This window comes from Hippoglossus stenolepis, chromosome 6, assembly GCF_022539355.2.
Source record: "Hippoglossus stenolepis isolate QCI-W04-F060 chromosome 6, HSTE1.2, whole genome shotgun sequence".
NCBI classification, from domain to species: Eukaryota; Metazoa; Chordata; class Actinopteri; order Pleuronectiformes; family Pleuronectidae; genus Hippoglossus; species Hippoglossus stenolepis.
Genome location: NC_061488.1, coordinates 8,039,673 through 8,052,649, shown reverse-complemented (window position 1 = coordinate 8,052,649; position 12,977 = coordinate 8,039,673). Strand labels below are relative to the sequence as shown.

General features: G+C 44.0%; 1 protein-coding gene across 3 annotated transcripts; it reads right to left on the bottom strand.

Moving 5' to 3' along the window:
* Window positions 1–536: 536 nt before the first annotated feature.
* slc6a1a (solute carrier family 6 member 1a) lies at window positions 537–10,131 on the bottom strand. 3 transcript variants are annotated; one of them, XM_035160383.2, is made up of 15 exons: window positions 9,801–10,131; window positions 8,360–8,743; window positions 8,040–8,171; window positions 7,807–7,907; window positions 7,541–7,650; window positions 7,272–7,404; window positions 5,915–6,049; window positions 5,715–5,818; window positions 4,972–5,096; window positions 4,727–4,839; window positions 4,019–4,150; window positions 3,711–3,813; window positions 3,348–3,448; window positions 3,017–3,184; window positions 537–2,897 (listed from the first exon to the last, which is right to left on the bottom strand). In XM_035160383.2, exons 2-15 carry the CDS (start codon window positions 8,589–8,591, stop codon window positions 2,430–2,432), a joined length of 2,157 nt encoding a protein of 718 aa, XP_035016274.2. In that variant the 5' UTR covers window positions 8,592–8,743; window positions 9,801–10,131; the 3' UTR covers window positions 537–2,429. The 3 variants fall into 3 exon arrangements, with proteins under 3 accessions (XP_035016274.2, XP_035016276.2, XP_035016275.2); XM_035160385.2 differs by lacking the exon at window positions 9,801–10,131 and adding an exon at window positions 9,698–9,719; XM_035160384.2 differs by lacking the exon at window positions 9,801–10,131 and adding an exon at window positions 9,138–9,289.
* Between the last annotated feature and the right edge of the window lie 2,846 nt (window positions 10,132–12,977).

The window sequence follows — 12,977 nt, the reverse complement described above, 5'->3', positions numbered from 1 at the left end:
TCAGCTTGTGTTTCTGACACTCCATAAACCACAAGGAAATGCTTCAGACGCTTTTCTCTCTCGCTCCCTTTTGATGTTTTATTTTATGTTTTTTTCCTGCTGCTGTGTTTACTTCCTTTTTCTCTTCCCCCCCCCAACCCCCATGGTAGAGTTAAGCTCGATGTCATCGTCATCCAAAACATCCGAGGGAAAGGTGTTGTTTAATTTTACACGTCCCACCCGGGCCTCGTTGGGAATAAACAAATAAAAATAAATCCAGCTATACAACGCTGAGGATTTCCCCCCCCCTCCACCTAATCCCTGCGTGTAGATTCATTGTTCTCACATTTTTTTTTCTTCATATCTGATACTTCATGGACAACAACAGGGTTTATTTGAAAGAGAGGAGATAATAGCCAATTACTGCGGAGGGATCCAGAGCAGCATACATCGTGCGATAGGATCGTTGGGGTTGACCTAATTTCTACGTGTCGAAAAAGCACATCGGGCTGTTACTTTAAACACACATGCTATCAGGGACATATGCCAGGCGTGTATTGTATTTATATTTTCTATAACTCTTTATTTTTTCAGTCTTTTTCTGTTTGTATAACATAACAATCGTGCTTTATCATGTGACACCATTTAGATACATATCATGTTTATATGTTTTACATTAGGCAGTGAGACAGTTAAAAATATACAAAACAATATTGTTTTACTAGACATAGTTTTCTATTTTTAATATAGTCGTCAATATCTTCATTGTCATCATCATCTCGTATATTTCTGTAAGATATGTGCTTTAGCTTCTGTGATCAAAATATTATTGCAGAAAACAGCAACTCCATTTTTTCAACATTTAGACAATAACTTCCAATGTATTACAGACATTCACAGTTACATGTTTTACACAGTACAGTTTTACAACAAAGTTCCAGAGAAAACTGTGGTAGAGTAACTTTATACAAAATTCACAGGACATGAACTGTAGCCATTTCACATTTTTTTCGCTCAGTTGTTTTGCTTTTCTAAAGTAAACGTGTTCTGCTCGACCAGATGCCTTTCACAGTAGCTGCCAGAGAAGCAAACTAACATTGTCCTAACACACCATGGCAAAACGTCTGGGGAATTTAAAGCTTTGTGCTTTTTCACTAGTAAAGCAAAGACAACATAAACCGAAAACAGGAACAGACCACCTGCTTACTGGCCTGCACTTATACACCTACATATGTATTGCTGAATACATACTGATCAAACTCTAACTGATCATTACACATAAAAGAAAAAGAAAGATGACGACTGTACTTCGACACAGAGTTGGTCCAGGTTGTTGTGCTCGCGTAGAAAGTGGTATTTTGTAGCCGTGCCCAGTCGTGTAAACAGACTGTGGCTTGGTTGAAATTGGTGAATTGGCTTAAGGCCGTCTCTGTTCTTTCTTTCTTCTTCTTCTTCTTCTTCTTCTTCTTTTTTTTTGTTTATCAGGAGACACTTCAGATTTTTACTGATGTTCCTGAGGAATGCATGCAGAACGTAAACAGGATTGACTGTTAGCATTAAGGGATAGTCGATGTTTGTAAATCACTTCTCTAACCCTGTGCTTTTATATACTGTATATATATATTTTTTTGTACTTCTTTGTACCCTGTGCTTTGCCAACCGAACACTAAACGGCATAGTTTTTGCTTTTGTCTGCCTATTGGTTTTGGTCCTCCATCACAACACATATAGTATAAAACATCCTAAAAATAATTCTAAAAATGCTTTGATCACATAAAAGTTTTCTCTCTCTTTTTTTTTTTTACTGAAAAAAAGGAAGGAAAAAAATAACAGTCTCTCTCACGCACAAAATCTTTTTTCGACGAATACTGGATTTTCTCCAGAGGCTCCTAATCACGAACTTCTTATCGGCATTGTGCTTACGCCGAGCCCCCCCCACCCCGCTCGCCCCGTGGCCTGTAGTTTACCTCACAGAGTGCAACGTTGGGAAAAGAGACACAACTGTGTGAGGTCTAGTAAACATCCACAAGAAAATTGACGCCACCCATTTGCATTCGTCAATGATGTCAATTTTGTTCACTACTTCATCTACTATATTCACACAGTATTTACTTGATTCATGAAGATATTCAACAAATTTCTAATCTATATCTCTGTTTTTTTTTCTTTTCTCACAGTATTACACAGTATTTTTAAATATTCTTTTTTTTTTTTTACTCCGATTTATGGTTGTGTTTGTGACTAACAGTCTTTGATATTGTTTTTCAGAAATGCAAACCAACAGTAAGACATAATTGGCTTGGCTTTACAAATGCAGAAAAATTAAACATGGTTTGAAAATCTGTTTTGATTACATATTGCCCCTGGAGGTAGATGAATCAATTAAAATCTTGGAAGTCCTTTGTAATGTTCTCTTTTGTCTACATGCTCCATGAGGGTTTCTTTGTTGTCTACACGTTGGCCTCGGCATTGGTCAGGTTAGGGGTCGGGCTCGTTGGGTTCGGGGGGTTAACGGGCTCCGTTGGGCTGACTGGGTTGGGTGGTGGGATGGTTGGACTAACAGTTGTGGTGGTGGTGGTGGTGGTAATGGTGGGGTTCACCGGACTGGCCGTAGTGGTGATGGTGGTGGTCGGACTAGCTGCCGGGTTCACAGGGCTCGTGGCGACGGCTGGAACAGCCGGCGGAGGAGCCGGGTTAGCCGGGGTCACGGGACTGGTTGTGCTGACAGGAGCTGGACTGGTGGGGCTGGCGGCGTTGGCGGGGGCCGGGTTGGCAGGGGCCGGGTTGGCAGGGCTGTCCGGTGTGGCTGGATTGGTGGGACTGGATAGGTTAGCGGTGTTGGTTTCCACCAGCTGCTCGGGTCCATTCTCCAGAGGTCGCCTGACGACTGCAGGAGGCCTAAGCATTATCCGAAGTCGCTTGGGGAGAAGCACAACACGTGTGAATTACACCAGAAAAGAGATTTGAAATCTGACAACACACGTGAGCAGAACCTGTGCTGCTCACTTAACAACCCCACACCCAGCTCACCCCTTACCTCTTTGTAAGTGCCCTTGAGTCCGAGGAACATATAGACCATGTAGCCTGGTATGAGAATCATGGAGGACAACGCCATGAGCCAGCCCACTCCCTGACCCCAGCCCGGGAACACGTAGGCTCCCATTGTGAGAGGAACCATTTCTATGGCACTGAACAAGAACACCCCCTGTGGGAGACATGAGACGCTTTATGCATCGTGACACCACTGACTACAGGCAGCGCTGTCTCAGCCTGACATGGCTACAGGCGGCTAATATTGACTTTATTTATCGTTTCATTTTACATGTCGTGACTTTACATGTACTGTTGTATTAATTCAGAGTACTCACGCCGACAATGAGAGGGGTGAACACGACCCAGCACATCTTCCACCATATACACGGCCTGTAGCCAATCATCTCCTGGATGTTGTCGTAGAACTTGTCCACACCTGCGAGACAAATGAATCCATAATCAAAATATTCATATCCAATTTATTTCAATTTGCTGCTGGTCCGCCATGCATGGCGATGAGGACACGGGTGCTCATGACCTTGAGGCTGAACGGCGTCTGAAGCCTCACAGATATGTCTGGATAGGTGTGGCGCTTTCTAACCCTCCTGTTTACCCCCCACTTTTCACATTTAGATATTTCACCAATAAGTGAAGAATTTTTGTATTTTTCTAATAATAATTCTGTTGCGGATACACACCATAGAACCAGGATATGGAGATGCATTCAAAGAAGACCAAGAACAGCAGACACATTCCACTGGCAGAGTAGTAGTCAAACAGTTTGAACACATAGATTCCTCCCTGGTTACAGAAAAATAAACAAGTGTTATAAGGAACATGCAGATACAACATATAACATAACATTCTCCAGTAATGTAAATTGAAAAAGGTCAATATTTAAATTGGCTCTTGCCCGCATCTACACGTGCACGGATTTTATAATCACACATCTTTCAATTCTGCCGCCTACAGTCAGTGGTGCAGCCAGAGAGCTGCCCTGCTGTACCTGGGTGATGTTTGAAAGTCCGATCACATACGACACCAGACAGACAACTGCGATGAAGATCTCTCGTCGACCCCTCAGAACTGTGGGGAACTCGTCGACCAGAGCGGTGATGAAGCCTTCGACAGTGCAGAACTGAAGGGCAGAATCCCAGAGAAAGCATTAGGGCATAACTGTGGACACGTGCGCTATTTTCACCTTTCAACAAAAACATGTTTTAAGTGTGTACAGCATATTTAATTATTAGCAGGTTGAGGTGTGTGAATATCTTGCTGAATGCAGTCTTTACCAGAGGAGCTTTATTTAAGTGATTTTAATAAGAAATTACTGAATTGCAGTGTGTTGACCAAACAGCCACCCTGCTATGACACAGGGTATTAATTATAAACCTCTAAATAGCATCATAATTACTGTTTTTTATTTTGAAGTGCAGCTGGTCATAGCCAGGGACATGAATATATATATTTTTTCCTCTGTGGCCTCATTCGAACCCACATAAAGAGACACAGGCAGTGAGACCTGCGGGGCACACCGAGGTGATAAAGTTGCATTAAAAAGACCTGACAGCTGATGTCAAAGCTCAGCTATATCTGTCCACAAGGAGCAAATTGCATGCTTATCATGCAGGGAGCAGGGGGGAGGTGCATGATATGTACCTGCATTTTAAATATTTAGGTCAGCCCATGAGCAGATCATCTCCAAGCCCCTTACCTGGCTGTCTATCCCCAGCATGAGCAGCATGGAGAAGAACAGAATGGCCCAGAGAGGAGACACAGGCAACTGGGTTACAGCCTCCGGGTAGGCCAGGAAAGCTAAACCAGGGCCTGGATAGTAAAAAGAAATGAATCATGTTTATTCTCTTAGCGATCTGCTTCTCACGTTGAGGACCTAATGACAGTGCACCTTTATTTCTGTGCAGAATTACAGAAGGAGGCATAAACACGATCTGTGGTTACCTGAAGCTGCTACGTCGGCGATGTCTCTCTTTGTCACGTGGGACATGAAGCCCACGATGGAGAAGATGACAAAGCCAGCAAACATGCTGGTGCACGAGTTGATGCAGCACACAATGATCGAGTCTCTGGGGAGAGGAAATATAAAATAGGCCTGTCGTCAAAGATTTAAGTTGACTCGTATTTTTGTTTCTGTGTTGACTTCTCCCTGAGAACGGGCCACACAGGAGACACCGAGATCTGAAGCAGAAGCTGTCAGATGTGCAATTTATCCCTTCTGATCACACGTATGTTCGGCGAAAAGCAATTTTTATTGTTTATGACCGACATAAACTGGTTTCATTTAGGAGCTCATATCAAATAATACAAATCTCATATATCTTTAATGCCTATAGATCCATTGGATACAGGCGCAGAAAATGAATGTTATTTTACGTAACTGATTGTTTATGTGACCTAGAACCACGGGGCTACCGGAGAAAATGCTCAGGCTTTGCAATCTTAGTCGCTTTTCTCTCCCTAGGGTGCACACTAGAGAAACAGCCTTCTCCTGATATTGTTATTACATTCATGCCTCACATTCATAAGATACCTTTAAGGGCTCTTAAAAAACTCCTCTTGAATAATGTCTTTATACAATATTGTAAAAATCCTCTCTAGATAATACGATTTACACTCATACATTACATTGAACAGCGTTCTCTGTCTCTGGTTATCTGCTGTGGATTAATAATCACCAGTCTTACCTGTAAACATTATTATTGAAAGGGTTATAACTGCCCAGAGCTATAAGGGACCCCAATCCCAATCCATAGGAGAAAAAGATCTGGGTAGCCGCATCTAGCCATACCTGACGAAAGACAACAAGCATTTAGCAGCGTGAGGCCGCGCTGCGCTCGCAGGCATGCAGCATGTAGGTATGATTCATATAATAACATGTCATTACCCCAGACTCTTTGAGTTTTTCAAAGTTAGGGGTGATGTAGAACAGAATCCCCTCTCGAGCTCCAGGTAGAGTCACGCCACGGATGAAGAGAATGAACAGCATGAAGTAGGGATACGTGGAGGAGAAGTAAACCACCTATAAAATGGGAGACGGTTATCAGCAGGGTAGCACCATAGCATCTTAAGGATAAATGTGATGCACACACACACACACACACACACGTTATTTTCACAAGATTATCTCTTCCAGACAGAATAAGTAAATAGAACAGATAAAGAGACCAAATATTTAGCCAAAGAAATCCCTACAGCCCCCTCTGTCTCTGTGCATTTATGGCATTGTGCATGCAATTTGTGAGCCAAATGTGCAGGGGGGGGGTTTGTGACCAAGACAAATTTTATTCGCCATGGTCACGTGATGCGATAGACTTTCGAAAATGTGGCACCGCGAGGGAGGGAAACCGCTCCAAGCGGAGGGAGAGGACAAAACCAGATTGTAGCCAATGGTGGTTTGTTGCTCCTCCTATCGTGGATCCACACTCGGTACAGACACCGTGTCAGGAGGATTGGAATTAGTGGAGCCACCGTGAGGCAGAGCGGGATTAGTGACGCGCGGGCGTTTGATGTCTCTTCTCTTATTTCAAAAATCAATCTGGACAATGTTGACTGCAATCTGAATGATTGATGGGGCGATATTAGACTGATTAATATTGCATAGCTGTCACATGAGTGATCCTCATTGGGAATCTACGGTGGCCCTGAGAGCTCAACGCACTGCAATTTAAGAGAACACAGGCAAGTAAACGAGCAAAGTAAGAAAAACATCTTCATCAATTTGACAACACAACACAACACTTTACAGAAACGCGCTGCAATTACAGAAAACGACAAAGGAAGTGTTTCCAGGGGACACCTACAAGTGATGGACGCGTCCAGTTGTTGTTGCTGCCGCAGTTTTGAGTTGTTAAATGGTTTATTTTAACATTGTGATCGCATGATTCAGATATTACTGCAGATGTCTAATGTTAACCGAGCGTTGACGTTTTGCTTACCATTAGCCTGCCAATTCAAAAATACGAAATACAACGAAATACACACAATTAAACAATCGGACGTGTCCATCACTTTTAGGTGTCCCCTGGAAACACTTCCGTTGTCGTTTTCTGTAATTGCAGCGCGTTTCTGTAATGTGTTGTGTTGTGCGTAATGTGTTGTGTTGTCAAATTGACGAAGATGTTTTCTCACTTTGCTTGTGTTTTGTCTACTCGCATGTGTTTTCTTAAGTCGCAGTGCGTTGAGCTCTCAGGGCCACCGTAGGGAATCTGTGAGGGCTTGAACCTCCAACGCAGGCCTCTTACCTTCCCTGTCCAGCCAACCCCTTTCCAGATACAGAAGTACACAAGGACCCAGGCGATGGCCAGAGTTATTGCCAGTGGCGCTCGGATCTGGCCTGGTTTTTCCAAGCCCTCTGTCATTTGATGAACGTTGCGCCTACAAGTCAGAGCGAGCAACAATAAGTCTTTTATACACACCAGGGAGGAATAAGCATGCAGCAGGGGAGGACTTCTTTTATGTATCTCGGGGACGCATGCAGGAGAAAGCAGGAGAAAAACAGTCAATATCTTACTCCCAAAACTCCACCACTGCACTGGTGAGATTGGTGGTGTCTACAATGGAGTGGTTTGTGTAACATTTCTCTGTGTTCCATGTATTGTTACATGAGCTCCATGGAAGGTCCTGAAAAACAAAATTACATTTTCTTCTATTTACCACGACACATTTAGGGTTTTTAAATGTCTTAACTGGCTGCAGCTCCTAATCACAAAACAGCCTTGACCCTATATATGCTGGTTTCTTTTTATGAATCTCTTGAGTACCCTGCGTGATACTTACGAAGGTGAAGGAGTTGTACAGGTAGTAAATGGCCCAAGAAATGATTACAATGTAGTAAATGTTAAGCCAGAAGGACAGGACAGCTGCTGCAAGGCCCACACCTATCATACAGAAATGAATTAGGCAGTGTAGTAGAACTAGCATTGGGAGTGTGTGTAAACGTGGCCTTCATGAGTCCATCAAATTTTCAGTATGGAAATATATATGCCTGGGATGAATAAACATTTATATACCTTTAAACATAGGAGCCAGCTTCCACACACCAAGGCCTCCAATTGAGGTGTACTGGCCAAGGGAGCATTCCAGTAGAAACAAGGGGACCCCAGCAAATATGAGGGTCAAAAAATAAGGAATCAAGAAGGCTCCTGGGTGGAGAAAAGTACATCAAGTTATGCTTTGAAAACAAACATGGATGAATCTACACTGATGCATTCACCAACAGCACAACATGAGTAAACAACTGCTGCAGAAGGAGCATCCACTCAGTCTCTACGTGCATTGGGGAGCTGAATTTTTTTGTTTTGGGAATTAGCTGTGAACAAATATTGTTTACCTCCACCGTTTTTTCCACACAGATAGGGAAATCTCCACACGTTGCCCAGTCCAATTGCATAACCCACACACGACATGAGGAAATCGAATCTCCCCCCCCATGTCTCTCTATCTGGCAACTCCTTTATCTGCTTTTCGGGTTTCACGTCCAGGGTCTTGGGCTTGTCATTGATAGTGGCCACCTCGTTCAGTTCCGTGACTTGTGCGTCCGCCTTGGTGCCGTTCGTCGCCATGTCTCTGGGTTTGGCAAAGGTCCTGGCAGTCGGACGGGGGGCTTCGGCACCAGTCCACGCAGACAGCAGCTTCGCGGTTTTCAGACCTAACCTCTGGACCAAATGTCTGCGGATGAAGCCTGTGCGCGCACGGCTCGTCAGTCGCCGTTAACCTGGAGATCGTGAATAGAGCAATTGGTCGTTTTTTCTCAGGAGACGCTGCAAAATGTGGTCACATTCTTTGCTCCACATTCAGGTGCAGGTGCAATAAAAACAATATTGATTCAGTTAAAATATATAATTATTATTCAATTTACTTTGAAATATGCATTTTATAGACGTTTTTTTTTTTTTTACACGTCTCATGAACATTTGGCTGCCTGACAATTTTTTTTTCATTCACATCAGACCAAAAACCATCGATGGCAAAGTCCTGCTGGACTTGCTCCCAATACCTGAGACAGATTACGCGTAAATTAAACCGGATCCGCGCGCACATGATCATCCCAATCAAAGTCTGCAGTTAAATACACCAAAACAGATAAATGCATAAAATGAGAAAATTACCATCACTGACATCATCGAAAAACAGGAAAAAACTTTAAGACAAATCGCAAGATCCAGAACGTGCACTTGAAGCGCGAGACGCACCGCGGCGACAGCAAATCGCCTGTGAGATGTCAGCCTCACGGAGTCCAGCAGTTACCACCTGCAGATTCTCAGTTCATCCACATTCAGAAAGGAAACACAGACTGGTCTCAAACAAACTGGAACAGAAAAAACGCACAGTGGAGACAAAGGGATGTCCAATGCGTAAAGGCTTTACGCATCGGGCTGCACAAGTAGCCACGCAATTCTTGTTCGATTAACTGAGAAGGCAAACGCGTTATCAAACGCACGGGAATGACTGTCCACATTTGCAGCGTCCAATAGACCAGCGAACGGTAATCAATCCCGCGTTTAATTGGCTGTAGCGTGTCGGTGCAGAGCTCATCACGCAGACCCCCAGCAACATATTGACAGTCTCATTCACAATTTAATCACACACACACACAAACACACGCACACACACACTGTCGCTGCAAAGAGAAAATTAAACAAATAGGAAAAAAGAATCGTGCATTTACCAGACTCATTTGTATGAAGGTTCAAACGCGGGCGCGCACACAGACACACACACACGCACAAGCACAGACAGACGAAAAAGATTTCAGCAGCCAGTTTACTCACACTGAATCTGGGATCCGCTCCGCCGAGGATGCGCTGCCTGCCACAAATCTCGAAACGAGGTATCCGCAGATTCCTCCCGTGGACGAAGTTGTAAACTCCCAATATGTCTTGCAACATAAAAAGATTTTACTTCCATTAAAAGACTTAAAGGGACCATGCAGCGTTAGAGGTGTCCAAGCGGGAGCTGTCCAGCGGGGAGCAGTGCTGAAGACCAGGAGGAGGAGGAAGAGGAGGAGGTGGAGGAGGAGGAGGAGGAGGCTGAATCAACACGGGCAGCAGCCGCTTCGCCTTGTGCGACTGTCTAACATCAACAACCAGAGCCTCAACTCCCATCTACACAGCCTCAATGTCATCTGAAAGTCGTCCCCCTCCTCCTCCTCATCCTCTTCCTCCCGCTCCTCCATAGGCTGCACTCAACGCGCACTTGTTTGTTTTTTAACATTTCAAATTGTTTTAGCACTTTTCTAATAAAAAAGCAAATAATCAGAGACACATATGTATATTTTTTGTATTGCTCTATGATCCCCCCCCCCCACAAGTTCTGTAGATAAACTGACTGGAAATAAAAGTAGTGGATAGTTGTTTATTTTAAAATAACTCTTTTCATGTTGTGTTCAATCACTTTCAGAGTGGAACTGCTTGGAATTGTGATGTCTCTTTCTTCCTCTTCCTCTTCTTCCTCTTCTTCTCCTGCTGCTCCTGCTGCCCTTCCATCCACCCATCACCACCCCCACCCCTAAAAATAAAGAACAACCCCTCCCTCCCCCTGCCACCACTTATAAACATGTATTGTCGAGGTACAAAATGAAAAAAAAACATATGGAGGGGAAATATAAGGCAGCATTATCGCACCCAAACGCACGTTATATGGAAGGCGCACGAGGCCATCGCGCACGCAGTCAGCGGCTGTCTGCAAATCTGGCAAATTGTGATAAAGGGAGCCCATCAATAAAGGGAGGGAGCACTGGGGCTGGTTGTCTTACTCTGCTGCCTGGAACCGTCCAAAGCCTCCTCCTCAAATGAGGGGATGATCCAGGGAGAATATAAACTCGTGGACTGGAAAACCTTGTTCACAGAAAATTAAGAAAGAGGAGGAAAAACGTTTAAGAGAGAGAGAGAGAGAGAAGGAGAGAGAGAAAGGGACTGAGGAAGACGTGGATTTTTATTCCCTTCTTTCATTTTTTTTTTATTCTAAAGAAGCCGTATGGAAAGTGACAGACGAGAAGAAATCACTTCCTTAAGGAGCAGTTCGTCTATTTTCCAAGTTGGCACGGTAAGTGATTCCCAGCAGCTATAAATAGGCCCACTTGTTTGATTCACACTTCAATATTTAGACCAAGTTTTTCCTCGGCTCAGCTGTTTTTCCCTGTGATGTCTCAGCTCCTCTCACCAACTTCACTGGAGGCTTTGTAGTTCCTCTCCATGCTTGTAGTTCAAACTCCACGTGTGCTGCTGTCATCCTGCTCGGAATCACAACATGTGCAGGACACTGTTTCTGTAATGTCACTGAGTGGAGGTGCATGGGGAAGGGGGGGGGGGTTTGCCTGCACTGACTTTGGTGTGAACTGCTGGAAATAAAGACGCTCTGGCAGGGAGATCAGCAGCATTCAGTGTGAATGTTCCCATCACAGGCTGAGAGGGCACCAGATGGCGAACCAATGAGGGGTGAACTAACCTACTAAATGATACCACATGAAACGCAGCATTTAAAATCCCATCTGGGCCGCCGTCCCTGCGGACACGGCGTGTGAAACGCGACACATATTTACACACCTGCTGATGGAGCACACAGGCATGTCCAATAGGCTGGTGACATGTGCGCTCAGCCAGCTGACCCCTGAACCCCCGCAGCTTTGCTTTTGAGTCAGCTCACTGCCCCCTTCTTCTCGCCAGCAGCCCTCGCTCGCTTAATTTCAGTGGCAGGCTTGTGCTTGGCTTCTTGTGAGTGCTGCACGTGCTCCATTAGGCTGGGAACACTTGTCTTTTGGAGTGCGTGTGAGTATATGATGGAGGCTCGGGTCGCCCCTCTTTACCGGCCCATTAGCTTCACAATCATCTCAATACTGGGGAGGTTTTTTGCAGAAGGATGCAGCTCACTTGACCCTGACAGGTTCACTGTTGGGTCGCCATCACTTTTTCAAGCTAATATGGACAAATTTGTGGTTATTGGATTCAAAGATGTGACTCCATGGCCATTAAAAGCAAGTATTTCTTTAAATATAGTTTCATGTCAAAAAAATGTTGAGGAATTGAATTTAGAAATAGCAGTGACCAAAAGGTGGAGTTGCTGACCTCATCTCTTGTTTCTATTGATAAAAACAAACATTCTCACAATGGAAAAAACTTAAACATTTAATCAAAGCCATAAATATGTGTTTTTTATTCAGCACTTATATTATTTGCAATACTTTTATCCTTAAAACCCCAATTCAAAAAAGTATTTGAGAATATAACAAAGATTTCACATACATTTAAAAATAAAGCACCTCTGGTCTCTGTGGGACTCGAGCACAGTTGAAATATCCTCCTGAGGCTGTTGAAAGGCCGCAGCCTGAACCTGACCTCCATTTTCTCCCTCCCTCTTTAACCACCTGCACCTTGAAATCATTGTTCTTTAACCGCTCGCTAATCTCTGTGCAACTCTCTCAGCTTCCACGTGCATTTCCACGCACTCACATTTCTCAACGGCAGTCTGCGATTTGAGGACACACACGAAATGAACTGATTAGCATGATGATTAGTCATTAGTATGCTAATCATAAGCAATTCACATATTTTATTCATATTGTCGCAGACTTGTTTTTCTCCTGCGTGCTGGAGTTGTGCACACATCCCGTTTTTATTTTCATTGTAAACATGCAAGTCAGCCTGGTGACTGCTGACAGCTGAGGATGGCGTTTTGACCGATAGTGCATCTTAACACGATGTCAGCACGTTTACATACAATAACTAACAGGTATGCATAAGATGAACATAATTTAATAAGAAGGAAAATATTGCGTCAATCCTCTTTTTTGAGGAAATTGTGGGTATTGCAACATCAAAAAGCTACAATTCAAATACAAGCATGACTAAATATTTGCAGAGCCCTTGTTTTGACAGCGAGTCTGTCTGCGGCAGGGTGTTGGAAACATCGGGTGATCTCAGTGAGAGTGGTTCTGTCAGGAGCCTCGACGT

What these genes read in the sequence shown, in the direction of transcription:
- slc6a1a (XM_035160383.2), bottom strand. Translation starts at nt 8,591, where the DNA reads ATGGCGACGAACGGCACCAAGGCGGACGCACAAGTCACGGAACTGAAC. An exon ending in CTCCATATCCTGGTTCTATG is followed by an intron (nt 3,449 to 3,710) that starts GTGTGTATCCGC and finishes TTTGTCTCGCAG; the next exon opens with GTGTGGACAAGTTCTACGAC. An exon ending in TCACCCCTCTCATTGTCGGC is followed by an intron (nt 3,185 to 3,347) that starts GTGAGTACTCTG and finishes TGTCTCCCACAG; the next exon opens with GGGGTGTTCTTGTTCAGTGC.